The sequence below is a fragment of the Schistocerca serialis genome, chromosome 2 (assembly GCF_023864345.2).
Source record: "Schistocerca serialis cubense isolate TAMUIC-IGC-003099 chromosome 2, iqSchSeri2.2, whole genome shotgun sequence".
Classification (NCBI taxonomy): Eukaryota; Metazoa; Arthropoda; class Insecta; order Orthoptera; family Acrididae; genus Schistocerca; species Schistocerca serialis.
This window is the reverse complement of record NC_064639.1, coordinates 517,803,824-517,831,237: the sequence shown is the minus strand read 5'-3', so window position 1 is coordinate 517,831,237 and position 27,414 is coordinate 517,803,824. Positions and strand designations below refer to the sequence as shown.

The 27,414-nt window shown below is 41.9% G+C and overlaps 1 protein-coding gene across 1 annotated transcript in view; it reads right to left on the bottom strand.

Annotated features, from left to right (window-relative positions):
* The window catches only part of LOC126457490 (phenoloxidase 1-like), a 196,304-nt gene that overhangs the window by 5,754 nt on the left and 163,136 nt on the right, over positions 1 to 27,414 (bottom strand). The window contains exons 11-13 of the mRNA XM_050093790.1: positions 12,721 to 12,909; positions 5,007 to 5,142; positions 1,392 to 1,615 (exon numbers count right to left, since the gene is read on the bottom strand). Of these exons, the coding sequence (XP_049949747.1) occupies positions 1,392 to 1,615; positions 5,007 to 5,142; positions 12,721 to 12,909 (549 nt within the window). The remainder of the gene's footprint in view (positions 1 to 1,391; positions 1,616 to 5,006; positions 5,143 to 12,720; positions 12,910 to 27,414) is intronic.

Genomic DNA, 27,414 nt, shown 5'->3' with positions numbered 1-27,414 from the left:
TGCAAACATTCAGCGTTGTCATCCACACAACATTCACGTCTGACACTTCATTGCGCATAGGTGCAGGGAAATGGCAAACCACCACAAGAAGGGCCAGTGAGGGGTTCTTGAATTTTCTTCAACGCTTATTTCCTTAGACAGGAAATGATCTTAACTGACCACAAACTTGATCGCTACTGACATAAACTCAAATGCTCTGAATTTCAGTGTAAGCATGATTGTATAGTAGCAGTTCTATGAAGCAAAGTAATTGATGTAATTAACAACTGAAGCATTCACCCATAGTTCCCCAGTCACCGTTGCAGTCTTAATCATAACGTAAGGAATGGTATGTAAGCGTATTTGACAAATACAGCAATGTACAAGGAAAATAAATTACTAATTATTGATTTAAACTGAATCTGCTGTAGAAGTAATCCTGAAGTTCGGCGATAAGCAACGTTAGCCCAAGGTTATCAGGAAAGTTACTTCCCTTAGGAGGCAAACTGTAAGCAGACTTGAATTGTAAAAAGCTATTTCTGTTCACTTGTAGCTAAACGAAGAGCAAAATGATCGTTACCTGTGATGCCGGCTGACGAGGAAAAAAAAAAACAATGAAACAGGGTGATATTGGATTTGCAGTGGAAATTATCACATTCCGTCAATAACAAAGTCGTTTCAACTCAATCAAAGAAGGACAATCCTGCAAAGTCTTCATTGTAACTGAGAACGAAAGCGCTTAAAAGCCTAATGCTGAAAGGTAACGTCAGAGTAGTCGCCAGGGTTAAGGACTGAACCACTCCCTTTAGTATTATAACATCAATAATATACGCATTTCACAGAAAGAACAATGAACCTCTCTTGTAATAGATGTTACAAATAAATGGAATGATGAAATTTTTCGTAACACGTTTGTTGTTATAGATTTACATGGAAGAAACAAAATTAACTACTTGTGATGACTGACGAAAGGCTGTAATACTTGGTAGATACTGTTTAAAGGATTATTCTCAAATAGAAATAATGAAAAATATTTGGAACACAAATCAAGAAAACATGACTCGAACAAGGCCAAACTGCAATAATGAAGAACTCAACTTTGTCAGATTCTCAATATACGGACAGCCAATACACTTCGAAATTTCAAAATAGGAGATCAGAAATTACTCTCTTCTTATCAGCATTACGCATAATCTTGTTTACGCAGGGGAATTCATTATATCAAACTACATACTTAAGTGGGTTCAATTGCACGTCGGATTCTGGACGACAAGCGAACGTTTTATGCGTGGAGTTCATTCGTTAATCAGTAGGCAAAGATCGATCATATGACAGTGATAACGCTTAAAATAAATCTTATTTTGATTAACAGTTGGAGTTCAGTTTGACAGATAATATTATTAATTACATACGTGATCTTTAGCGTAGTCAGACACCATTACGAATAGTTCGGCTACAAGTCCCTCGGGCTTTCCTTTCGGAACAAGCATGTGATGTGGCCATCCACATCCACAGTAGACGAAACCATCTGAATTCGTGGGATCGGAGCTGTTCACATTAATAAAAGTGCGCTCAATAGGCACTGTCACAGTTGATTGTACAGACGGCCGCTCAAATCTATTGGTACCAGGAAGCACTGTAAAATAGACGTGCTGTAAGTACAAGCAGTAGAACTATGTAAACTTTGCGTTTGACTTCACCATTCAAGACGCAAATTACATTTACATTATATTACATTGCTTTACATTAATATGTGTTACATAGATCATGAATACGACATTTCGTAATGATGTGGAACCTGTCAGTTTAATATAAGTTTTCATTATATATATATATATATATATATATATATATATATATATATATTCCTTTTTTACGCTTATTACTTCATACCTAAAAATCATCTATTGAGTAGAAGGAGCTGTCATTTAGAAATTCTCTTAATTTGTTTTTAAATGTTGATTGGTTATCTGTCAGACTTTTAATACTATCTGGAACATGACTAATGACTTTTGTGGCAGCATAATTCACCCTTTTCTGTGCCAAAGTCAGATTCAACACAGAACAGTAAAGATCATCCTTTCTTCTAGCTATTATTTTTCAACTGGGATCGATTATTAATGACAAATTTTATAAGTGAATATATGAATTGCAAAGGTACTGCGAATATCCCGTGTTCCTTTAATAAATATCTACAGGGCTATCTTGGGTGGGCTCCAGCTATTATTCTGATTACACGCTCTTCTGCACTGAATATTTTTTCTCTTAATGATGAATTACCCTAAAATATGATGCCATGTGAAAGTATAAAATGAAAATAGGCATAGTATGCTAATTCACTGACAAGTCTATCATAGAAATTTGCAATAACCCTAATAGCATAAGTAGCTGAACCTAACTGTTTCAGCAGATTATCAATGTGTTTCTCCCAATTCAATTTCTCATCGCTGTACACACCCTGAAATTTTGAATATTCTACCATAGCAACAGACTTCTGTTCAAAGTCTATATTTATCAGTGGCATTATGCAATTTACTGTACAGAATTGTATATACTGTTTTCTTAATATTTAGTGAAAGTCCATTTGCAGTGAATTGCTTAATAACTTTATGAAAGCCATTATTTACAATTCCTCAGCTAATTTTTCTTTGTTGGATGTGATTACTATACTTGTATCATCAGAAAATGAACTAGCTTTGCATCGTCATGAATGTAGAGTGGCAAATCATTAATACATATTAAGAACAATAAGAACCCAAGTCCTAATCCTGTGGGACACCACTCTTGATACATCCCCAGTTAGAGCACTCTGCTGATTTTTACAGACTATCTGTACTGTTAATTTCAACTTTCTGCAGTCTTACAATTAAATATGAATTAAATCATTTGTGCTCTGTCCCACTCATACCACAATACTTAACTTATGTAGAAGAATTTCAGTGCTCTGTTGGAAATGCCATCAATTTCATGTGAGCTTTTACTTTTGAATGAATTTATTATTTTCCTACTTTTAGTAGGCGAGATGGGCTCAATTAGAGTTTCATCAAATTGCGTATGTATTGACTTTTCCATATGCGGCCTTGCATTTTCTTATGAATAGCTAGATTCTATTTTCTATACAACACTTAAAATTGATTATTAAAAATTTCTGACTTTTTGTTGCCAAACTTTTCATTGGGTTTGAGAGAAATACAGTCTTCCTGTACTCTCAGTTGCTCTGCTTGCCTTTTAACAATATTCCAAATTGTTTTAATTTTATCATCAGTGGTGCTAAGTTCAGACATAATGCACATACTTCTGGAATTTTTAATAAGTTCCCTTACTACAGTGCAGTAGTTTTTATAATGTTTCATTTTTCTGGATAATTACTCCTTCTAGTGATAAGATACATTTCACTTTTCTGTTTTCAAGATATTTTTATCCTTTTGGTAAGCCATGGCTTTTTATATAGTTTTTTACAATTATGTTTCACTGTTTCCTTAAGGAAATTGTTTTTAAATACACTCACAAAGGTATCATGAAATAGGTTCGCTGTACACCTCGTCCCAGTCCAACTGTTGCAAGCTTTCCCCAACATTTGCAATTGTTAAATCGTTAGTTGAACTCACCATTTTGGACGACTGTTTTATTTTACTGTATGGACCTATGTCACATACTGTAAATATCTGTGCATCTCGATCAGACAGACCACACGTAACAGCAAAAGTTTTCATTTCATTAAATTAATCTAGGTCTACAAAAACATTATCTATCAGTATCCTGCTTTCCTCTACCACCCGAGTGGGAAATCAATTACTGACGTAAAACTGAAATAACCAAGTCAGTGTCAAGCTTTCTATAACACTCTTTCAATCTACATTGAAATCCCCACAAACAATAATTTTCTTCCCTCTGGCTGACAAATAGCACAACAAAGAATCCAAGTTTTTTCAAAAAAATAGCTGAAAATTTCAGTATAGCAACCTATACACAGCTATAGTTATAAAAATATCATTATTTAGTTTAAGCTCAGACTCACATGCTTCTATACGTTGCTTTTCACAAAATATTTTAGTTTCCAAATTTTTCACACTATGATAAATCATAATGTATATTGCAGTTCCTCCTCTCTCTACAGTGTCTCTACTCACATGTTGTGAAAGCTTGTATACACCCACATTTACCTTTTCCATATTTGTGACTTTATGATGTTCAGACAGGCATAGTACATGTATTCCACCCGCAGATTCTCAATATTCTAACAAACAACAAGCTGATCTACTTCGATATTTAATCCCCTGATATTCTGATGCAATATACTAACACTATTTTTCACTGTGTTTTTATGAGAATCTTGTCACATACTAACATTATTTTTCACTGTACTTTTATGTGAATCTTGTGATATTTTAACTTCCTTAGTACCTGCCTGTCTGAGCTTCGCATTTAACTTAAATGCATCGTGTTAATCATTGGACTGTGATCATAGCCTAAAAAAGAGGTACTCCCATCAGTTTCTGTGACTCCTCTTAAAGATTTTGCTATCATCCCAGCCAATTAACTCTTCCCTTTCCTACTGAGATGCAGGCTATGCCTTGTGAAGTCCCATCTACCAATAGCATCAACAGGAACCAAACCTATGCCTGACAAAATACGGTAGCTACCCGAAGCGTGTGATCTGGCTCCATATTCACTCTTCTGATGGAGCCGTTCAATTGGGGCCGATAATACCGCGTGAAAGCATGAATCAAGCCAACATTTGTATGGTTCGTTGCAGATGCTATAGTGTTCTTTTACTTGCTTTTGGTAATATCAGAGCACATGAGAAACTGAATGTTTCGAAATACATACGTAATGACTGAACTCTGAAGAACTGTTGCTTAACAAAAAGTTTTGTAAGAAAGTATAAGCTATTTTGAGGTTCAGTGTCAGTTTAAAAGTTGTTAGTGAGCACATCTCAATTACTAACCGCAGTCCATTCACTAATACAATATGTAGGAAACAAGATTAATGTTTCCTACATATGGGAAGAGATGAACGTTACTTACGGTCAACACTGAAACGATCCATTTCAATGAATTGAAGTTTTTGCTCTCGGAACAACATAGGCAGACCTCCTTCATCATACTTAGGTGCCAAAAATATTCTCACGGTGCCTCTTACCGGAAGTCCTGCATTTTCCACCTGTATTTTAAGAAAAAAGTGAGCATATTTAGAACGGTAAAATAACGAAAAAGAATAAAGACAAAAAACATTTGTCGTAATTGATACAAGAGCATGTGAGAAAACTAAACGATCCAAATAACAGTTGCGCTGGCTGAGATCTTGTAAAGTTCTTCACTCGGCTTCTACATATGTTGGCTCTATCAATTCCGTTATTCTGTAAGATAATACGAGCCTGCTCTAAAATAGATCCCACGTTAAAACTGCAGGCATTTCGGTACAGTCCCAAGCGCAAGACACAGAATAGCATTTTGTACAGCGCGGCGGGAGACGGCGAGTGAATTGCCGAGATCTGTTGCGTCTTCGCGACCAATACAAGAGACTGTAGGTCGTCCTTCTTAGTAGCTGCAGTAAACTCTCACTCAGAATCAACAAGAGCTGCTTCTCTTATACCAAAATACGCGTGAAATTAGTTTCCATAGAGATTCATTAAAAAATGAAAATAAATCACTACATACACTGCCTTCTCTCCATTTTGGAAGTTTGTTACACTATTAGAATCAAAACCTCCCCACAACTTCAACAACATACAAGCAAAATTGGTGCGTTGGAGGGACTGAGAATGCGCATTTCGCGATCGAGAAGTCTCTTCACCCTCAACGGGTGTCTGTGTGGCGTGCAATATCCAGTAACGGAATAATCGGTGCAATATTCCTTGATGGCACTGTGACTACCGAACTGTACGTGAAGGGTTTGTAAGATGATTTTATTCCCATTGTCCAGAGTGGCCATGATCGTTACAAGATGTGGTTCATGCAAGACGGAACTCGACCCCATCGGAGCAGGAGAGAGTTTGATGTCCTGGAGGACCACAATCTGGCTCTGGGGTATCCAGAGGCCAGTGGCATGGGTCTCGATTGGCCGCCATGTTCTCTGGATCGGAACATATGGGACTCCATTTTGAGAGGCTATATTAAAGATAAGGCGCACAACAATAACCCCAAAATCATTGCTGCGCTGAAAACAGCCATTCTGGAGGTCATCGACAGCATCGATGTTCCGTCACTTCAGCGGGTCATGCAGAATTTTGCTATTCGTCTGCACCACATCATCGCCAATGATGGCAGGCATACCGAATATCTGTAGTGGCAATTACATCTTGAATAAAGTGTGTGCACGCCGTAGTTTGTGACTAATTTACGTTTTTTTATATAGATCAGTAATTGTCACCCTGTAAATCGGGGAAGACGTCTTTAATTATGCAAAGTCATTTGACAGTATAGCTAAACGCATTAGATGTAATACAGTGTTCGTCCGGAAACGGGCACCCTTGCTGCAAGACGCTTGCAATAGAGGCACACTGGCCTGGAGTAGGGTGAAGTTACAAAGACATTTCATTGCTTAAAACTCACCAAATCGGTGGTATCACAAGCAGAGTACATTTACCAACATCCAAAACAAGATCAAAGTCTCTTCAATGTGGTCCACATGATTTTTAAAAACTCTGTTGTATTTATGTCAGAAGGAACAATGTTCTAACTGTTAAAGTAACGGAGCTACAAACGGAATACAGTCACAGCAAATTTCAGCATTACCTACGACCCTTACCAGGTACGACTTGTAGAGGGAACAGAGACGTTCCAAAGAAGAGTAACACGCTTCGTCACGAGTTCGTTCAATACGTGCGAAAGCGGCACGGAGATGATTATACTATTCGAGTGGTATGCGCTACAAGAGAGGCGTTGTGTATCTCGGTGTGGTTTACTATTGAAATTCCGAGACCATTCTTCCGTAGAAGAGTGAAGCAACATATTGCTTCTTCCTACTTATATACACTTCCTGACAACAAATGTGATGCACCCAGAAGTCGGATGTCAGTGTAACTTAATACATGCACACACCCTCAGTGGGTATGTAAATGACTAGAGTTGCAATTCTCTGAGACAGGCAGAACGACCGCGAGAGTACATTAGTGTTGTTCGTGTCTAGTGTTGTTACCAGGCCTAGTAGGGTGCATAAACTGACCAGGGTCAGATGTTGAGTGATCAGTGTGAAGGACACGGAGGTACCACGGTCCCCTGGTAGGTAGCGTGTTACCATCACCTGACAACATTTGACAGTGGCCTTATTATGGGTGACTAATGACCTCAGCAGTTGAGTCCCATAGTGCTCTCAGCCTTATTATGGGTCACTCTTTAGCCGGCTTGTCGAATCGTGCAACATATTAATATTTAGGTCTTCCCAAACAACAGTGGCCCGATGTTGGACTGCGTGGGAACGTGAGGGCAAGCATACTATTCGCAAAAGTTGCGTCGACTACATCTTGTGCACCAAGCACATCGTAACCCCTTCATAACTGCGCCTGTCACCCGGGAACAGGTAATGGATTCCCTGCAACATTCTGTTTCATCTGGCAGCGTTGGTTGGAGACTAGCCGCAATACATAAATATCGTGGTGCCATTTTTCAACAGCACAATCCCGTCCACACAAGACGTGTGTATCTACAAATTCCTTGTGCGATGTTAATGTTCTCCCGTGGGCAGTAATATCCCAAGTCTGTCGCCTATGTAATATACACCACGTGATCAAAAGTATCTGGGCACCCCCGAAAACATACATTTTTTGTATTAGGTGCTTTATGCTGCAGCCTGCTGCCAGGTACTCCATATCAGCGACCTCAGTAGTCATCGTGAGAGCAGAATGAGGCGCTCCGCGGAACTCACACACTTGGAACGTGGTCAGCTGATTGGATGTCACATGTGTCATACGTCAGTAAGCGAGATTTCCACATTCCTAAACATCCCTAGGTCCGATGATAATGAAATGGAAACGAGAAGGGACACATACAGCACGAATGCGTAGAGGCCGACCTCGTCTGTTGACTGCCAGCCGAGTTGAAGAGGGTCGTAACGTGTAATACGCAGACTTCTATCCAGACCACCACATAGGAATTCCAAACTGCATCAGGATCCACTGCTAGTACTCTGACACTTAGGCTGAAGGTGAGAAAAATTGAGCCCGCCGCTGTGGCCGAGTGGTTCTAGGCGCTTCAGACCGAACCGCGCTGCTGCTACGGTCGCAGGTTCGAATCCTGCCTCGGGCATGGCTGTGTGTGATGTCCTTAAGTTAGTTAGGTTTAAGTAGTTCTGAGTCTAGGGGACTGATGATCTAAGATGTTAAGTCCTATAGTGCTTAGAGCCATTTGATCATTTGAGAAAACTTGGATTTCATGGTCGAGCAGCTGCTCATAAGCCACACATCACGCCGGTAAATGCCAAACGACGCCTAGCTTGGTGTAAGGAGCGTAAACATTGGACGATTGAACTGTGGAAAAACTTTGTATGGAGTGACGAATCACGGTACACAACGTTGCTATCCGATGGCAGGGACTGGGTACGGCGAATGCCTTGTGAACGTCATCTGCCAGCGTGTATAGTGCCAACAGTAAACTTGGGAGGCGGTAGTGTTATGGTGTGGTCGTGTTTTTCATGGAGGGGAGTTGCACCCCTTGTTGTTTTGCGTGGCACTATCACAGCGCAGGCCTACATTCATGTTTTAACCGCCTTCTTGATTCCCACTGTTGAAGAGCAATTCTTCATCTTTAAACACGAGCGAGCACTTGTTCATAATGCACAGCCTATGGAGGAGTAGTTACACGACAATAACATCCCTGTAATGGACTGGCCTGCACAGATTCAAATGACTCTAAGCACTATGGGACTGAACATCTGAGGTCATCAGTCCCCTAGACTTACAATTACTTAAACCTAACTAACCTAAGGACATCACACACAACCATGCCCGAGGCAAGATTCGAACCTGCGACCGTAGCAGCAGCGTGGTTCCGGACTGAAGCGCCTAGAACCGCTCGGCCACCGCGGCCGGCGCCTGCACAGAGTCCTGACCTGAATCCTATATAACACCTTTGGGATGTTTTGGAACGCCGACTTCGTGCCAGGCCTCACCGACTGACATCGATACCTCTCCTCATTGCAGCACTCCGTGAAGAATGGGCTGCCATTCCCCAAGAAATCTTCCAACACCTGATTTAACGTATGTCTGCGAGAGTGGAAGCTGTCATCAAGGCTAAGGGTTGACCAACACCGTATTGAATTCCAGTATTACCGATGGAGGGCGCCACGAACCTGTAAGTCGTTTTCAGCCAGGTTGTCGGATACTTTTGCTCGCATCGTGTATGTGGCGCAAACTAGGACGTCAACTCCGACCCAGTGTCAGTAGCCGGCCGGGGTGGCCGAGCGGTTCTAGGCGCTACAGTCTGGAACCGCGTGACCGCTACGGTCGTAGGTTCCAATCCTGCCTCTGGTATGGATGTGTGTGATGTCCCTAGGTTAGTTAGGTTTAAGTAGTTCTAAGTTCTAGAAGACGCATGACCTCAGAAGTTAAGTCCCATAGTGCTCAGAGCCATTAGAACCAGTGTCAGTATCCACGGCATAAATGAGCAGTTACAGAAGTTGTGTGCCAGCTTGCCACAGGAGAGAACACAGCAGCTTCATGTCATCTTTCCCAACCAAATCAGAGCACGCATCCAGGCCTGAAGGGGTGCTACTTCATAGTGATTAGAGGGCTCATATTGCCAAATTCTTTATAAATTTGATTCGATTTTGTAATCGCCGAAATAACATACGTACCCTCACAATTTTTACTTCGGTTCCTATTCCCCTTCTAGGCGCTTCACTTTTTTCTCAGGCAATATGTATCGTGAACGGACTGCGCAACATCCGTCACTAGATTTGGCCTGTGTGGAAGTGATAGTAGTCCTCGAAGCATGGTGCCCCTAGTACAAGGGCAGATCAGCAGCGAAATGGAAACCACAGTGAAATTCAAAAATGTTTTATTTTCAGCTTTTAGCAACAGGTTCCAGCTATATGCCTACATAGTAATCATTTCGACTTAGCCGTTTGTCACTGTGTGGTACCAACTTTCCAATAACCTCGTGACACAAGGTAGCCGCCTGTGCTTTCCGGAAATTCTCTATTCTGGTCTGCAACTCATTATTTGTGCCAAAATGCTGACCTCAGAGCCAGTGGTTCATGTGTGCAAAGAAATGAAAATCAGAGGGACCCAAGTTCCGGCTGTATGGTGGGTGATCACACTTTCCCATCGAAAATGCTGTAGGAGTGTCTATGTTGCAACTGCAACGTGAGGCCAAGCATTAACATGAAGAAGAAAACGCCTATTACAACATTCCTCTTCACTTATTATCAATTGTCTTCATAAACGATTTTCTTGGATCGCCTTATCCAATCGCCGAACAAGATCATCGGTTGACACTCGCTTCATTCCCAGACCGCCTGCATCATGAGCGTCAATACGTCCTGCTTCAAGGTTCCTGGATCACTGTCGCTCTTTATCTTACACTCCATTACACATCATAAAGTGGTTTGTCAAGGTTTAGATGAAGATGTTAGTTAATAAAAATCTCCATGTCTCTTTTACTTACCAACAGTGGGTATTTTTAATGTTACTACCAGTACACAAATGGAAGTACACACGGTTTTACAAAAGGGTAATCACGCTGATGGCAAGAAAACATTTTCAAGACTTTCTAGTCAAGTTCTACGTTGAACTGCTGCATTAAACCTGGCGGCAGGAGAGCTCCGTCTCGAAGATAGCAGTTCTAATTCAGCTCTTCGTAAGTAAAACAAGCTTCTGGTATCAACAGAGAAAGACTGCTAATCGTCGATATCATTCTACGAAAAAGGATGTGTTTAGAAACAACGATCTATTAACTCTATAAACTTAGTACACTACCAACCCCTCAGCCAGGATCGTTTGATATTTGCCAGGTGAGTGACCTGTAGGCCTACTAGAAGTGTTGAGAATAATATCGTTCATATGCATGCAAGATGACTGTCATAAGAAAGCCTTTGTATAGAGCAGTCTGAAATTCCAACATTAAGAAATTAGCAAAGAAAGATATGTTTATGCTTCAGTACTTCCTTCGACACTTCATATTTTAGTCATGACTCTTAATTGCAGATTTAATTAGAAGTCATGAAGAAGGAGAAAGGAGAAGTAAGAGAGAAATCATTAGGTCCCGTCCCAGAGTCGAGAATAATGAAAACATTAGTAATCGCATTTGGTCATGTGTAATGAGATTCACATTAGCTGCATGCGAACATTTCCTCATTACAGCTTTTATAAATTTGTGACTGCTAATGTGCAGTCTGAAGTACATTCGGGACCAATGAGCAATAAAATTCCAAGCAATAAGCCAACGTAGAAATACACAGAATAAACCGTTTCAGTCACTTGAAGAAACACAGCAATCAGCCAGTTTTCATCAATTTTATTTCACCATGTCGTTTCTGAGAGTTTGTCCAACCTGAGTTGACATAACACAATCAATAAATTTTCCTTGAGACATTTAAGACTCATCTTTATCTACGATAATGATAGAAGCTTAAGAAATGAATAAAATTTATGACACGGCTGGGGCTTGAATCTAGGTCTCCTTGCTTACTAGGCAGGCGTTTGCGCCATAACACCACTGCAGCGGTAAGATTCACACACCTGCACGGATTATTCTAGTCCGATGTCCTCCCTAACTTGAATTCAGAACTTGAGTTTATTTTCCCTTCCTTTGATCGTCACTATTGCCGAGGCTCACCGGTACTGGAATAGCAACCCAGCGTTGGACGTAATGGGAAGATCCTGCCTGTACCTCAGGATTAGCTGATCTATAGGTCTAATATAATTCAATTTTCCTTGAGCGATTTAAGTCTCATCTATGATAATAACTTAAGGAAGGGTTCGAGTATTGGCGTGGAACAAATTTTAATTCATTTCGTAAGCTTCTATCATTATAACACAATCACTTATTTCGCCACTTTGTAGACTGAATTTTCCACACTGAAGCTGTACCATATGAAATAATAATTCCCTTAGCACCTCTGTCAATCGACTCGCATATTATTATTATTTTGCTAACATTACGTTAGCAAAACCATGCGAGAATCGTGAGACCATCGTGACAAAATAAAATTAATAAATTGCTTGGGTTATGCGAGTCCGTAAGTTATTATCATAAATGAAACGGTGTAATCCGTAGCTGCTACAACCACTCCAAGAGAGGCGTCATTACATTGCGTTCCAAAAACCCAACCAGATATTACTTGATCATCCTCTTCTTCTACTCGCGTTCACCGACTTTTTCCTATGTCTAAAATTGAATACGAATAGCACTGAAACATTTAAAATGAGCTAGTCACATGATATAGCAGTTTTCAAAAGTTAAATTAGGATTTGTACTCTGCCTCCTTGCGGCTGCATCGTGCAGCGGAAAAGATACGCTGCGCGGGAAAGCCGCACGGTACAGGGCTCCTTGCCATGGTCCGTGTGGCTCCCCCTGTCGAGGGTTCGAGTCCTCCCTCGGGCATGGGTGTGTGTGTTGTCCTTAGCATAAGTTAGTTTAAGTTAGATTAAGTAGGCACCGATGACCTCATCAGTTCGGTCCCGTAGGAACTTACTACAAATTTTCCGAATAAAAGATACGGTTATCTTCCAATAACTCGTATTACAAACATACCATTAACATAAACATGGCAAAAATATTAGTCAGATATAGAAAAACTCACCTGTATCAGATACGAAAAAGGAGAATGTTGCAGATGAGTAACACGAGCAAGCACTGGTCCACGGGGTGTGAAGTCAAGTCCTCTATACAGGTCAATATCACTCTTCTGCCTAAATGTGGCGAACTCATTCCTTGGCGCGTTTTCTGAAACTACTTCCACAGAAGTCACCGTGATTCCTGGAAAATCTAGCTGCAAGAACAATAATAACAAACTTAATGCAATTTATTATTCCAGAAAGTATTAATGATTGTGTAGATCGTTATTATTTTCTAGCGTCAGTTTCTCCCTTATTGATTTGTTTTCCATTAATAATAAGGAGTTCGACTTCATTACGCGCTTGTTATTGAGCCAAATCACTTTTGATTTACTAGTTTTTTTTTTTCCAGTCGAGCTGTCATTTTCTCTTTCAGCTACCCTAATTGTCCTCGTCAGGTGCCATCGCAGATTTCGTTGCTCGTATTTGGAAGCCATGCAAATTGTGAAAGATGCACGGTGTCTTCCGTTTCGAAGTAGAGTTCGTCCAATAAGTTTCCGCGGACGCAAAGACTATTCTTTGTGGTTTGCAATTTTAATTCTTACTGTCCTGTGTTGCAAACGTACAGATTTTAATTTTTCCTCAGCCCTGTTGCCATTTTATAATATCTTCGTGGAAGAAAGCATATATCAGAGCAGCATTTACCTCTTTCTTGTATGTTTCATTCCATTTAAACTTGGTTTCTGAGATCAAAGGGCTCCTTGACTTCTTTTCCAGCTCTCTTTTTTCCAGCCTAAAGTGCAATACCTGAACGAACCATGTTCTTGATACCTGTTTTCTTTTTAATTTTGCTTCTATTCTGAATTTTATTTTCACTTCCATCAACATAAAAATTCAGTAGTAACCATGTTACACCGACATATACATCATTTTCCAATTACGATCCTTTCAAGACCAATTTCTTGTACTCGTCCTCCTTTTTCACTTTTCCTGATCGTAAATTATACTACTGTCCCTGTACATTATCTCCGTTTCTCGGCAGGTTCCGAATACTTTATTCCAATTCGCACTTGTGACACCGAGACTTACGGAGACGTTTAGAGTACGTAGCAAAGTTTCTACAGTTGTCCAGCCACGCCCCATTAAAAGGAGATATAGTAAAATAAAATTATAGCCGTGTTTCCAACCACAGATTCGGAATGCTTATGCAAATATGAGTGCACTTTAATTAAAAATGCGATGAACTTCATCTGCCAATTTATGCATTAAAACTAATTTTCCCAAGCCAACGGAAGCCGCCTATAACTTGCTAAGTAGAAGACTGTCGAATGGCGGGGTGGAGCAATTTTCATGATCATCAATCAGTTAATTGATGAAATATTAAAGATGGCGTAAATCTGCAGAAGTTCCAGTGACCTTTAGTTTCGAATTCAAGACAAGTAACGTTTGCGTGGAGGGACACCAAACTTGCACGTGATCCGAAGCAGCAAACGGTATTTATGATTTTTCAACCCTCCCGTTTCGCGCCGTCCTTTGGTTTGATCTCGTGGGGTGCGACATTGACACATGCATGAATAAAGCGGGGCAAGGTCCAATCCCCCCCCCCCCCTCCCACACACACACACCAGATTGGCAACACCGTCGGTGCCATTTGTACCTTTGTTGTGCACTTTAAAAATATACCTGTACAGAGACAACCCCCTACCAATACCTTGGCGCCTGCGAGCAGCCAAACCCTTCGACACTATACAACTGAGTGGCATACACTGGTGCTGGAATTCCTTTCAGCAGGGATGTGGAACTTGAGGGGTGTCGAAGGCGAGGCCTGCCCGCAGGCGCCTAGGGAATAATCTAGGGTTGTCTCTGTACAAGTACATTTCTGAAGTATTCAACGAAGATGTGTGTGTGGCATCAAAGGTATTGCCCAACTGGGGAGGGTTGGGGGGGGGTGGAGCTTAGAGTGACCCTTGCCCATTTTATTCATGCATTTGAGTGTTAAAGGACCACGATAAGCTCGACTGAGTGCGGGAAGTCGGCTGCTGCTTACTCTGATGCAGTCTAGTGTTTTTTCTGAGGAATTCCGTAAATTCTGAAAATTTAAATGTCATTTGAGTCGGTTGGTTTCCTCCCCATCGCGCTACCATGTGTAGTTCCTCTGTATTCGACGGAGAGTTTGACATCCTGCATGCGCGCGTCGCCATGCTGTGGCGACAGCGGCGTCCGCGGTGGCCGCGAAGTGTGGTGCCCGCCTGGGCTGGCTCTCAGTTCCTGACCGCCCGTGTTTGCGAACACAGCTTTCGATAGGGGCGCTACGGCAACGATGAAGCGTTGGTGTAGGCCACTGTTGTGGGTTTCGATAGCTCGGCCGTAGTCTGGTGAAAAGCTCTATTGTCTGGTGTTACTAAGCACGTCGTTGTATGTAGAGTCCTAACGTTGTTGCGCGCTGTTTCTGGTTATTGCATTGGCCACCGTCAAGATACCGGCTTGCTCAAATTGTAGACAAGAGTGGTGGTTAAATCAGTGGCCGGTCATTCTCCGTTGTACGCAGCTTCACCGTTGTCAGTAAGGTGGTTAACGCTGTCTTAAAGTGGTTTACTTGAAGGAAACGTCGATATAGTACGCAGCCGTTAAGAAGTTGTTTGGTCCTCCCGTTGTGGATTACTGTAAGTACTGGCTACAACAGCAATGTTGTTTGTTCAAGTCTATCACTTGGAAGGTGTGTTATAACGCACACCTGCCGTCGAAATGTGACGGAAACGACCGTTACTGAGTTATTGGTCATCTCTCAAGTGGGTGATATGCATCAATTTTTTTCTGTTTTCTCCCTGTTATCGGATTAAAGAGAACTGGTGGGCTACCGCCTTAGTGTGATTTGCAAAACGGTGAAACATTTACGCATCCCTGTGGTGTGTTGTCGGATGGTCATGCTGTTCCCGACAGTGCAGGCCGTTGTGAGATCAGTTTTGCTGTTTGTAATTGGTATTGTTTTTTTCTATTGCGGCTGTTACTGCCGAGACCTTTTGTGTAAAGTAGGGCGCCCCGCTCGAGTACAATAGCGGTGTACCACGTTATTTTAATTAAGCGTGCTTGACCGAAAGTACTGATCTGCGTACGGTCGGACTGTCTTACTTGACTTGGTCTGCATGGCACCCCACGGTCAGTCGTGTTACAGCCTGTCCGGTGTTTGCCCTTGCCCGCGCGACCAGTCCACTTATAGTTAAGTTCATCGGCATCTGTAGCTGATGTGATTCTGTGGGCGTACTTGGCAGCCTGTGTGGCAGTAACTTATATCTATTTAAGCAGAGTAGTTATGAGCTTGGCCAGCCTTAACTCTTTTTTTTAAGTATAGTAAATTTCAAAATAAATGTCTTTATTTGACATCTATGATCACAAATTTGTAGGTTCTCAGACCACCGGTTTCGGTCAGCAATGACCATCTTCATATATGTTGTTAAAAACATGTTTGTACTCATAGACGTGAAACAAAGAAATTTATTCTACACTTTCTGGATCACTGTTCCATTCGCGACGACGTCGGAACTTGTGCAACTTTTAAAAGTTTTTTTGCTAAGGCTTTAGCTCTGCTTCTCCTGCCATTTAAGTTGATAAAATGAAGCCTCGGTATTTAAGCTGCCTGCCGCTCTTGACGGCTGTGATACGTAAGCATATAGTAGTGTAAAGTTGTTGTGTTCCTGGCGTTGGCATCGCACTCCAGAGGCACCAAGGGGCATACTCGTTCTATTTAAGGGACCACAAATTGAATAACATTTATCTGACCCACCACGGTGGCCGAGAGCGCTAATGCGATGCTTCCTGGACTCGGGTAGGCGCGCCGGCACCCGATCGAATCCGCCCAGCAGCTTAACGACGAGGGGCAGGGTGCCGGCCTACCTGGTGATTTTTAGGCGGTTTTCCACATTCTGCTAGGTGAATACCGGGCTGGTCCCCACGTCCCGCCTCAGTTACACAACTCACAGAAATTTGATACACGTTCGCACTATCTCACGATTTACACTAGATGCAGACTGCTGGTGTACACTGATTCCATCCCTGGGGGTACGGAATGGTGGCAGGAAGGGCATCCGTTCGCCTCTTAAGATTACCCATGACAAATCCGATCGAAACAATGCCGACCCTGCGGAAACTGTGGGACAAAGGCACAGGCGAAAGAAATTGAATAATAATTACCTGTTTACTGAATTTTAAGCTCTTATGTTTATGTTGAAGGAACTTTGTTTTGTTATTGTTGTCGCCAGATATTTAGTCTGTGCTAAGTAATTTGCAGAACGAAAGTAGTAAATGAGGTGGTAGTTTCACGGATCCTGCCACAGCATGTTGCAGTTTCGACCAGAGTCAAGTCTCACCATCTGGTCCTGCAAGATGTGTCTCTGAGATTCGACCGAGATCCAGGACTCTACCAGCAGCACCGAGGGGCGCCTCCATCCTCCCGTCATCAACGGGTGTCAGCCGCTGACCAACCTAGAGGGCTTCACCCTTTTATTATTTGGAACTGTTTATAGAAATAGAGAGATTTCATTCAACTCACACGTGACAATTAATAACCAGTCCTCCACTTTCATCAAAAGTGGGTTCACAATGTCACATTGTGTATGATTTGAAGTTCTAACAAGTGCTACCGTTAACATGTACACTAGCAGTCTGTCAAGATCACAAGGCAAAACTACACTCATGCTCATAAATTAAGGATAATTGCAGAATTTGGTGCCACACAACGTGGCACTACACAAAACTGGCGCTAATAGCATAGGCACATAGGAAACACGCACGACATAGATCTGTTAAGTCCACGGTATTGGTGATAAGTTGAAAAAACCGTCCCGAAACACATGTGGTACAAAACGCCACCGTTTCCTGCGCATGTACCCCGACATCAATATGGGATATGATCACCATCCACACGTACACAGGCCACACAACAGGTTGGCATACTCTGGATCAGGTGGTCGAGCAGCTGTTGGGGTATAGCCTCCCATTCTTACACCAGTGCCTGTCGGAGCTCCTGAAGTGTCGTAGGGGTTTGTAGACGGGCAGCGATACGTCGACTGAGAGCATCCCAGACGTGCTCGATGGGGTTTAGATCTGGAGAAGAGGCAGGCCACTCCATTCGCCTGATATCTTCTGTCTCAAGGTACTCCTCCACGATGGCAGCTCTGTGGGGCTGTGCGTTATCATCCATCAGGAGGAAGGTGGGACACACTGCACACCTGAAAAGGCGAACATACTGGTGTAAAATGACGTCCCGATACACCTGACTGGACTCGTCCGTGAACATAACCTGGGACCACTGTTCCAATGGCCATGTACTGTGTTCTTGACACCAGGCTTTACAGGCTCTCCTGTGACCAGTGGTCAGCAGAATGCACTTTGCAGGTCTCCGGGCGAATAAACCATGTCCGTTCAGTCATATCGGTCTTCTTGTGGTGTTGTACGCCGTGGACGTCCCGTACTGTAGCGCTTGGACACGTTTCCTGGAATCGTTGCCATAATCGTGAGATCACACTTTTTGGCACACAGTGGGCCCGTGGTACGACCTGCTGTGTTTGACCAACCTCCAGTCGCCCTAGTATTCTACCCCTCATAACGTCATCAATATGTGTTCTTTGAGCCATTTTCAACACACAGTCACCATTAGCGCGTCTGAAAACGTCTGCACACTTACTCGCTGCACCGTACTCTGACATGTACCAACACATCTCTGCGTATGTGGATTGCTGCCAGCGCCATCGTGCGACGACCGCAGGTCAAATGCACCGCATGGTCATACCCCGAGTTGATTTCAACCCGCAAACCACCCACCAGAGCGTTGTTTCACCATGTATCAGCATTATAATTAATTTATGAGCATGAGTGTATTTTAACCTCAAGAGTTAGAATTTCTTGCTCTTCCTCCTGTTTTTGGTAAAAATGCAAATTTTGTTCGTTCGAATTCATACCATGTACCTCGCACGCCAGAGGCTCCTGCTAGTCGGCCACCTAGTACAGTTTAGCTTGTCCTGAGCAATGACATTCACATAGAATTTGCTGCCATCTCTAGTTCCTAATCGTTGCCCATATGCAGTTTATAAAAGACCAATCTTAAAATGAGAATAATATTTCTCGTTTGCATGACCATCTTCAGCTAGTAGCTTATAGAGAAAATTATTATTGGTTTCTCCGTCTTCAGCCTACAGCAATTAAAGAGTATTTTTCACCATATGCGTTTCGCTTTTACCTATAAGGTATTATCTATGGTCATTCTGGAGATAAGGATACATAAGCTGTCTACATTTTGGTATTTATAGATTAAAAACAGTATTTTCTTATGAAATTGGCGTTCCGCTAATTATGAATGGAAACTGAATGGGTAAGAGGTTGCAGTGAGCTGACACACGGTGTAGCATGGTCATATGTCTGTACTTAGCCGGCCGGTGTGGCCGAGCGGTTCTAGGCGCTTCAGTCTGGAACGGCGCGACCGCTACGGTCGCAGGTTCGAATCCTGCCTTGGGCATGGATGTGTGTGATGTCCTTAGGTTAGTTAGGTTTAAGTAGTTCTAAGTTCTAGGGGACTGATGACGTCACATGTTGGGTCCCATAGTGCTCAGAGCCATTTTTTTCTACTTAATACGTCTACACTTAATTCTGTATTCAGCGCTATTAAAGTGTGTGGCTTTTCGTGTTAATCTGATCGTCTATCAGTTGTTTATTTTATGCCATGGTGTTACTAATGTGGTAGTTTTCTTGTAGGGTGGAAGGTGTTTTTTGCTGATTATCTTTATGATTACCATGTCTCTGTCTCTAATGGTAATTTTGCGTCAATATTTGTGTCCATGAACCACGGACTTGCCGTTGGTGGGTGCTTCAGCGATATAGATAGCCATACATTAGGTGCAACCACAACAGAGAGTATCTGTTGAGAGGCCAGACAAACGTGTGGTTCCAGAAGAGGGGCAGCAGCCTTTTCAGTAGTTGCAGGGGCCACAGTCTGGATGATTGACTGACCTGGCCTTGTAACGGCCTTGCTGTGCTGGTACAGCGAACGGCTGAAAGCAAAGGGAAACTACAGCCGTAATTTTTCCCGAGGGCATGCAGCTTTACTGTATGGTTAAAGGATTGATGGCATCCTCTTGGGTAAAGTATTCCAGAGGTAAAATAGTCCCTCATTCGGCGGGGACTACTCAGGAGGACGTCGTCATCAGAAGAAAGAAAACGGGCGTCCTACGGATCGGAGCGAGGAATGTCAGATCCCTTAATCGGGCAGGTAGTTTAGAAAATTTAAAATGGGAAATGAATAGGTTAAAGTTAGATACTGTGGGAATTATTAAAGTTCGGTGGCAGGAGGAACAAGACTTCTGGTCAGATCTATGCAGGATTATCAATACAAAATCAAATAGGGGTAATGCAGGTGTAGGTTTAATAATGAACAGAAAAAGTAGAAGCGCGGGAAAGCTACTAAGAACAGCATAGTGAAAGCAATATTGCAGCCAAGATGGACACGAAGCCCACGCCTACCAGAGCAGTACAAGTTTATATGCCAACTAGCTCCGCAGACGACGAAATGTATGATGAGATAAAAGAATTTATTCAGATAGTGAAGGGAGTCGAAAATTTAAAATAATCATGGGAGACTGGAATTCAATAGTAAGAAAAGTAAAAGAAGGAAAAGTAGTAGGTGAATATGGAATTGGGTAAGGAATGAAAGAGGAAGCCGCCTCGTAGAATTTTGCACAGAGCATAACATAATCGTAGCTAACACTTGGTTTAAGGATCATGAAAGAAGGTTGTATACGTGGAAGAGGTCTGGAGACACTGTAAGGTTTCATATAGATTATATAATAGTAAGACAGAGATTTAGGAACCAGGTTTGAAATTGTAAGACATTTCCAGGGGCAGATGTGGACTCTGACCACAAACTATTGGTTACGAACTGTAGATTAAATATGAAGAAACTGCAAAAAGATGGGAATTTAAGGAGATGGGACCTGGATAAATTGAAATAACCAGAGGTTGTAGAAAGTTTCAGAGAGAGCATTAGGGAACAACTGACAAGAACGGGGGAAAAAATGCAGTAGCAGAAGAATGGGTAGCTTTGAGAGATGAAATAGTGAAGGCAGAGAGGATCGAGTAGTTAAAAAGACGAGAGGTAGTAGAAATCCTTGGGTAACGGAAGAGATATTGAAATTGATTGATGAATGGAGAAAATATAATAATGCAGTAAATTAAGCAGGCAAAAAGAAATACAAACGTCTCAAAAATGAGATCGACAAGGAGTGCAAAATAGCTAAGCTGGGATGGCTAGAGGAAAAATGTAAGGATATAGAGGCATAAATCATTAGGAGTAAAATAGATGCAGCCTACAGGAAAATTAAAGAGACCTTTGAAGAAAAGAGGACGACTTGTATGAATATCAAGAGCTCAGATGGGAAATCAGTTCTAAGCAAAGAAAGGAAAACAGAAAGGTGGAAGGAGTATATAGAGGGTCTATACAAGGGCGATGTACTTGAGGGCAATATTATGGAAATGGAAGAGGACATAAATGAGCATGAAATGGGAGATATCAACTGCGTGAAGTGTTTGGCAGAGCGCTGAAAGACCTAAGTCGAAACAAGACACCGGGAATAGACAACATTCCATTAGAACTACTGATAGCCTTGGGAGAGCCAGCCATGACAAAACACCATCTGGTGAGCAAGATGTATGAGACAGGCGAAATACTCTCAGACTTCAAGAAGAATATAATAATTCCAGTTCCAAAGAAAGCAGGTGCTGACATATGTGAAAATTAACGAACTCTCAGTTTAATAAGTCACTGCTGTAAAATATTAATACGAATGATTTACGGAAGAATGAGAAAACTGGTAGAAGCTGACCTCGGGGAAGTTCAGTTTGGATTCTGGAGAAATGTAGGAACAAGCGAGGCAATACTGACCCTACGACTTCTCATACAAGATAGGTTAAGGAAAGTCAAACCTATGTTTATAGCAATAGTTGACTTACAGAAAGCTTTAGGCTACGTCGACGGTAACACTCTCGTTCAAATTCTAATGGTGGCAGGGGTAAAATATAGGGAGCGAAAGGCTATTTACAATTTGTACAGAAATCAGATGGCAGTTACAAGGGTCGTAGCAACAAATAGCAACAAATAATCGTGAGTTAATAACGACAGATACAAGGATTAGTGAACACAGGGTTGTCATAGCGAGATTGAATATTGTAGCCCACAAATCCTCCAAAAATAAACAAAAATACTTATTTATTTCTAATTTCTGCTACCAGTCACTTTTTATTTTATGTTTAATCTAACATAATACAACGCATTTCGAACATGTTCTTCAGGCGTTTATACATACATACAGAGAAATGTTACTTAAAAAGAAACAGTCTTAAACTAGATTAATCTAGAACTCTTTGTCCGTTGTTTGTTACTGTAGCGGCTGCTGCGGCATTTGGGGGGGGGGGGAGGCAGTGTATGGCTAGAAATCGAAATCAGTGGTGTCTTCTGCTGGTTTTCTTCCTTGTGGTTGACTACGCATGGTATCACAGCGATTTCATCGTCTTGCTGCTTCACTTGCATCACTGGTGTAATGGCGGAGCTGTTGATTGAGATTACACTATTGCACATTGTATTTTGTCACAGATTGCCAACGTAATTCACTGTACAGATTGCTTCGACGTTATGCACACAACACATCTTGTGTTGTAGCATGCAGAGCTGCATCAAACCAGTCTCTGGACTGAAGCCTACGCCGGCCGGAGTGGCCGTGCGGTTCTAGGCGCTTCAGTTTGGAACCGTGTGACCGCTACGGTCGCAGGTTCGAATTCTGCCTCGGGCATGGATGTGTGTGATGTCCTTAGTTTAGTTAGGTTTAAGTAGTTCTAGGGAACTGATGACCTCAGATGTTAAGTCCCATAGTGCTCAGAGCCGTTTGAACCATTTGACTGTAGCCTACAACAACAATATTGGTGTAAGCTTCGCAAAAGTTTAATGATTTTCCTTTTCTTCCATGATCTTTGTGTCTAGTGCCAAATGTTCTTCTGGTGTGAACTATGTATCTTCCATCAAATTTTGGTATGTAATATATGTCATAGACACACCACACCTCAGCTGCTTCGTCGTGATCACTGCCACTCCACTTCACCCCCACCCCCCACCCCCAAAAAAAAAATCACCTACATCTCTGCTGAACGGCAATGAAGGAATTCATTAGCGAAAATGTAAATTTCTACCAATACCAGGATTCGAACCCAAGTCTCTCGATTACTAGGCTGATGTGTTAATCATCTAGCCACCTTGGCACATTGATTAGACACAACTGCATGGACTACCCAAAGATTCCTCCTCCTCAACCCAAATTCCCATTTATCACACACTACCGAAGCAGCGTCCCCCAGCCCTTGTCCTCATTTTTGCTCGTCGCATTATGGGGAACCCCGCATGAAGTCGGGCAAAGAGTCTTCTACACTGAATCATCATATTAGCCTTCAAGGCGCAAGTATGGGCCGTGTCTATTCTTTTGGATATGTCCGAAAGAACAGATACCATTCAAAATACGCTGAAGAGCCAAAGAAAATGGGTCACCAGCCTAACATCGTGTAGCGCCCCCGCGAACACACAGAAGTGCCGCAACACGACGTGGCATAGACTCGATTAATGTCTGAAGTAGTGCTGGAGGGAATTGACACCAAGAATCCTGCAGGTCTATCCATAAATCCGTAGGTGTACGAGAGGGTGGAGATCTCTTCTGAACAGCACGTTGCAGGGCGCCCCAGATATGCTCAATAATATTCATGTGTGGCGAGTTTGGTGGCCAGCGGAAGTGTTTAAACCAAGAAGAGTTTTCCTGGAGCCACTATGTAGCAGCCGGCCGCGGTGGTCGTGCGGTTCTAGGCGCTGCAATCCGGGACCGCGGGACTGCTACGGTCGCAGGTTCGAATCCTGCCTCGGGCATGGATGTATGTGATGTCCTTAGGTTAGTTAGGCTTAAGTACTTCTAAGTTCTAGGGGACTGATGACCTAAGATGTTAAGTCTCATAGTGCTCAGAGCCATTTTGAACACTATGTAGCAATTCTGGACATGTGGAGTGTCGCATTGTCCTGCTGGAATTGCCCAAGTTCGTCGGAGTGCACAATGAACGTGAATGGATGCAGGTGATCAGACAGGATGCTTACGTATGTGTCACCTGTCAGAGTAGTACCTAGACTTATCAGGTGTCCCAACCAATCTAACTGCGCACGCGCCACACCATTAAATAGTCTCCACCAGCTTGAACATTGATTCATGAGGTTGTGAAAGCCCACATCGATGATGTTTCGTTGAATGGTTCGCACGCTGTCACTTGTTCAAGGCCCAGCGTTGAAATCTGCAGCAATTTGCAGAGGGGTTGCGCTCTGTCATGTTGAAAGATTCTCTTCAGTTGTCATTGGTCCCGTTGTTGGAGGATCTTCTTCCGGCCGCAGTGATGTTGGAGATTTGATGTTTTACTGGATTCCTGATATTCATGGTACACTCGTGAAATGGTCGTGCGGGAAACTCTCCACTTTATCGCTACCTCAGAGATGCTGTGTCGCATCGCTCATGTGCCAACTATAACACCACGTTCAAACTCACTTAAATCTTGATAACCGGCCATTGTAACAGCAGCAACCGTTTCAACAATTGCGCCAGGTACTTGTTGTCTTATATAGGCGTTACCAACCGCAGCGCCGTATTCTGCCTGTTTACGTATCTCTGTATGTGAATACGTATGCCCATACCAGTTTCTTTGGCGCTTGCATGTAGATAAATATAAAGAGAGTGGTGAGAAAGGAAAATGTAAAAAACACCAAAACAACGTGAGAAATAGCGGGTTTAAAAAAGACGAAAAATTGTCGAAAGTGAATGTGTAGCCAACTTTCTTTCGACCTCAACCTCCGTTAACGGCGAAGGTAAGAGTGGTGTTTCCAAAAGTGTAAACAGGAGGCAAAAACTTCGTAACTAAATAGTAAGCCAGTAATCTAAGTAATTGCTGTTTTTAATTCATAAATGGCAAAATGTAGAGACATATTATGAATCGATGTTTCCAGAATGACCACAGAAGATGCTTTATAAATTAAAGCGAAACGCGTCTGGTGCAAAAATACTCTTTAACTGCAGCAATATTAAGGTAGAAAAACCAAGACTAATTGTAAAGATTAACTAGCTTGATCGTAATGTTATTCCATTTAACGACGGAAATATTAACAGAATCTCTTTAGCAAGACATTACTGATCATAAGGTGCTAAATATTTCTGTAGAAGTCTAATGTTGAAATATTTAATAAATCGATAATAGCTGCACAGTAAGTCTGTTAACTTCTCGTATTTACAGCAAATTTTAAATAGTCAATTTACACGTATTTTTATCGCTGACGTAATTGGCGTTAGCAGAGTTAGGATACGAGGAATGAGCTACCACCGTTCCTGGTGATGAAATCACTCCGATCGAAAGGCAAAACACCGAAGTTTCATTTAGGTTGAAAGAAACTTCTAGCTTACAACATATTAAAAACTTAGAGTACATAATATGCAGCAATTTCAAACGCTCAGAGCCAGGCAGTTATACAAGCTCCCTTTGCTGCAGAAAGAAATATCTTTGTAAAGCTGCGAGATGTTGGCTTGGTGGTGACAGCCTGTCAAAACAAAGTAGACTTGGTCGATTAAAATGTCGCTCATTTTTCGGTTAACGAGTTCGTCTTGCTTATCTCCAGTGGACGATGCATGAGCAGAAGCTGAACACAGAAACTCGAAGGCCGGCCGAAGTGGCCGGGCGGTTCTAGGCGCTGCAGTCTGGAACCGCGTGACCGCTACGGTCGCAGGTTCGAATCCTGCCTCGGGCATGGATGTGTGTGATGTCCTTAGGTTAGTTAGGTTTAACTATTTCTACGTTATAGGGGACTAATGACCTCAGAAGTTGAGTCCCATAGTGCTCAGAGCCATTTGAACAGAAACTCGAACTTTTTCTTTTTACAAAAAACGTATTATTTACCATAACTACATTTCCAGAGAACATGATGTCAACAGCAATTTAATTCTGTAAGAGAACTATCAGTGTTTTCCTACTAGACAGCTAAAACGCCTTGTGGCATGTGAATCTCTTTATACTGAATACAGGTTACACAAACGCGAAGGTAATGCCAATGTTAGAAACTGTCACTGGAATTCAACCGTATGAGCTGACATTAGTAAAGATCAGTTTTTAAAGGCGTAACAATCTCTAAAAACAAAAACAAAAACGAAAAAGAAGCATACATTTCATCAAATAAGCCACAAAATTAAACAAGAAAGAACTTCAACGATAAACGTCCAGTCGACGACGTGGTCATTAGAGAGAGAACGCAAGTTCGGTTTGGACTAGAATGGGAAGGAATTCAGAGGTGTACTTTTCAAGTATTCATCCAGGTATTTAAATAATTGAGTAAGACTAAGAGTAAAATAAATCTGAATAGCCACGTTTAGGCTGAACAACAGACCTACTGTAAAGTCGAGAGAGGTGCGCAGTGGTAAGGCCCTGAACTCGTATTCAAGAAGACGGCGCTTCGAATCCCACTCTGGCCACCCAGATTTTGATTTCCGTCATTTCCATAAATCACTTCAGGTAAATACCGAAATAGTTACTTTGAAAGGTTACGGTTAATTTGCTGCGCAATCCTTCCACGACCATCATCAACGGAACGTTCAATCGTATTCTTTCTTCTTTCCTCCTGAAAATCATAGATAGATGCCTGTTTCATGAGAATGCCGGTCACTTAACAAGTATAGCAACAAGCAAATAACCGAAACGGAAGCGCATGCCTTTGTGATAGACACTACATTGCTTCTGTCTCGCCGCATTCACAGTGCACGTCTTTCTTCCTTTTGCCGCTTCTAGTCAGTTTGCTACGACCTCAGACAGAATTTTAATTACCAGACAACCTATTTAGTTGCAGTGGTTCGAAAGTGTCTGAAATGGATAGAAAGATGATTATGAAACGTGGTAGTAAACGTAAATCTAAGGTTAATATGTAAACGGGCAATAGTCCTTGTTCTTACGGTGTCTTAGAACATTTTGAAACAAAAAATATGTTCAGTAAGGAATTCTGAAATAGACAGTGCAGACCTCAGACTTGGAGCTACCGTTCATCACCAACGGCCCACATCAGTGTCTGCCAATCGTAAGGACATGCAAGCAGATGGGGAAATTCTGGAGCTATATCGTAGCTGCACATGTGTGATTTTATTTCAGTCAGGAGGCGGAATTAATGCAGTCTGCTGACGGTATGCGTTGTTGTGAAGTCGAGATCGGAAACATCAACAGAGAATATAATAAATGATGTTTTCGTGAGAGTTACTGACTGGTTTTGCGCAAATATGGTAGCTAAAAATTTTGAAAAAAAAAAACACAGTTCATTAATTTTGTAATGTTAAGAATATTCCATCTCCTATTCACCTACTACACCAACAAGAAATAATAAACATAGTACGAAAACCTACTTTCTTAGGTGTGCATAATAACAGAAACTAGAAAGTGGGAAAACCATATAGATGAGTTGTTTAAGTGTTTGGGTGCGACTACTTCTGCATTAAGAATAATAGCCAACTTTTGAAATACTTAAGTCAGTAAGTTAACATAAATTGAATATTTACATTTACTGATGTCTTACTGGATAATATTGTGGGTAATTCCTCACTTAGGTAAAGAGTACTCCTTCGACAATAATAAGTAAA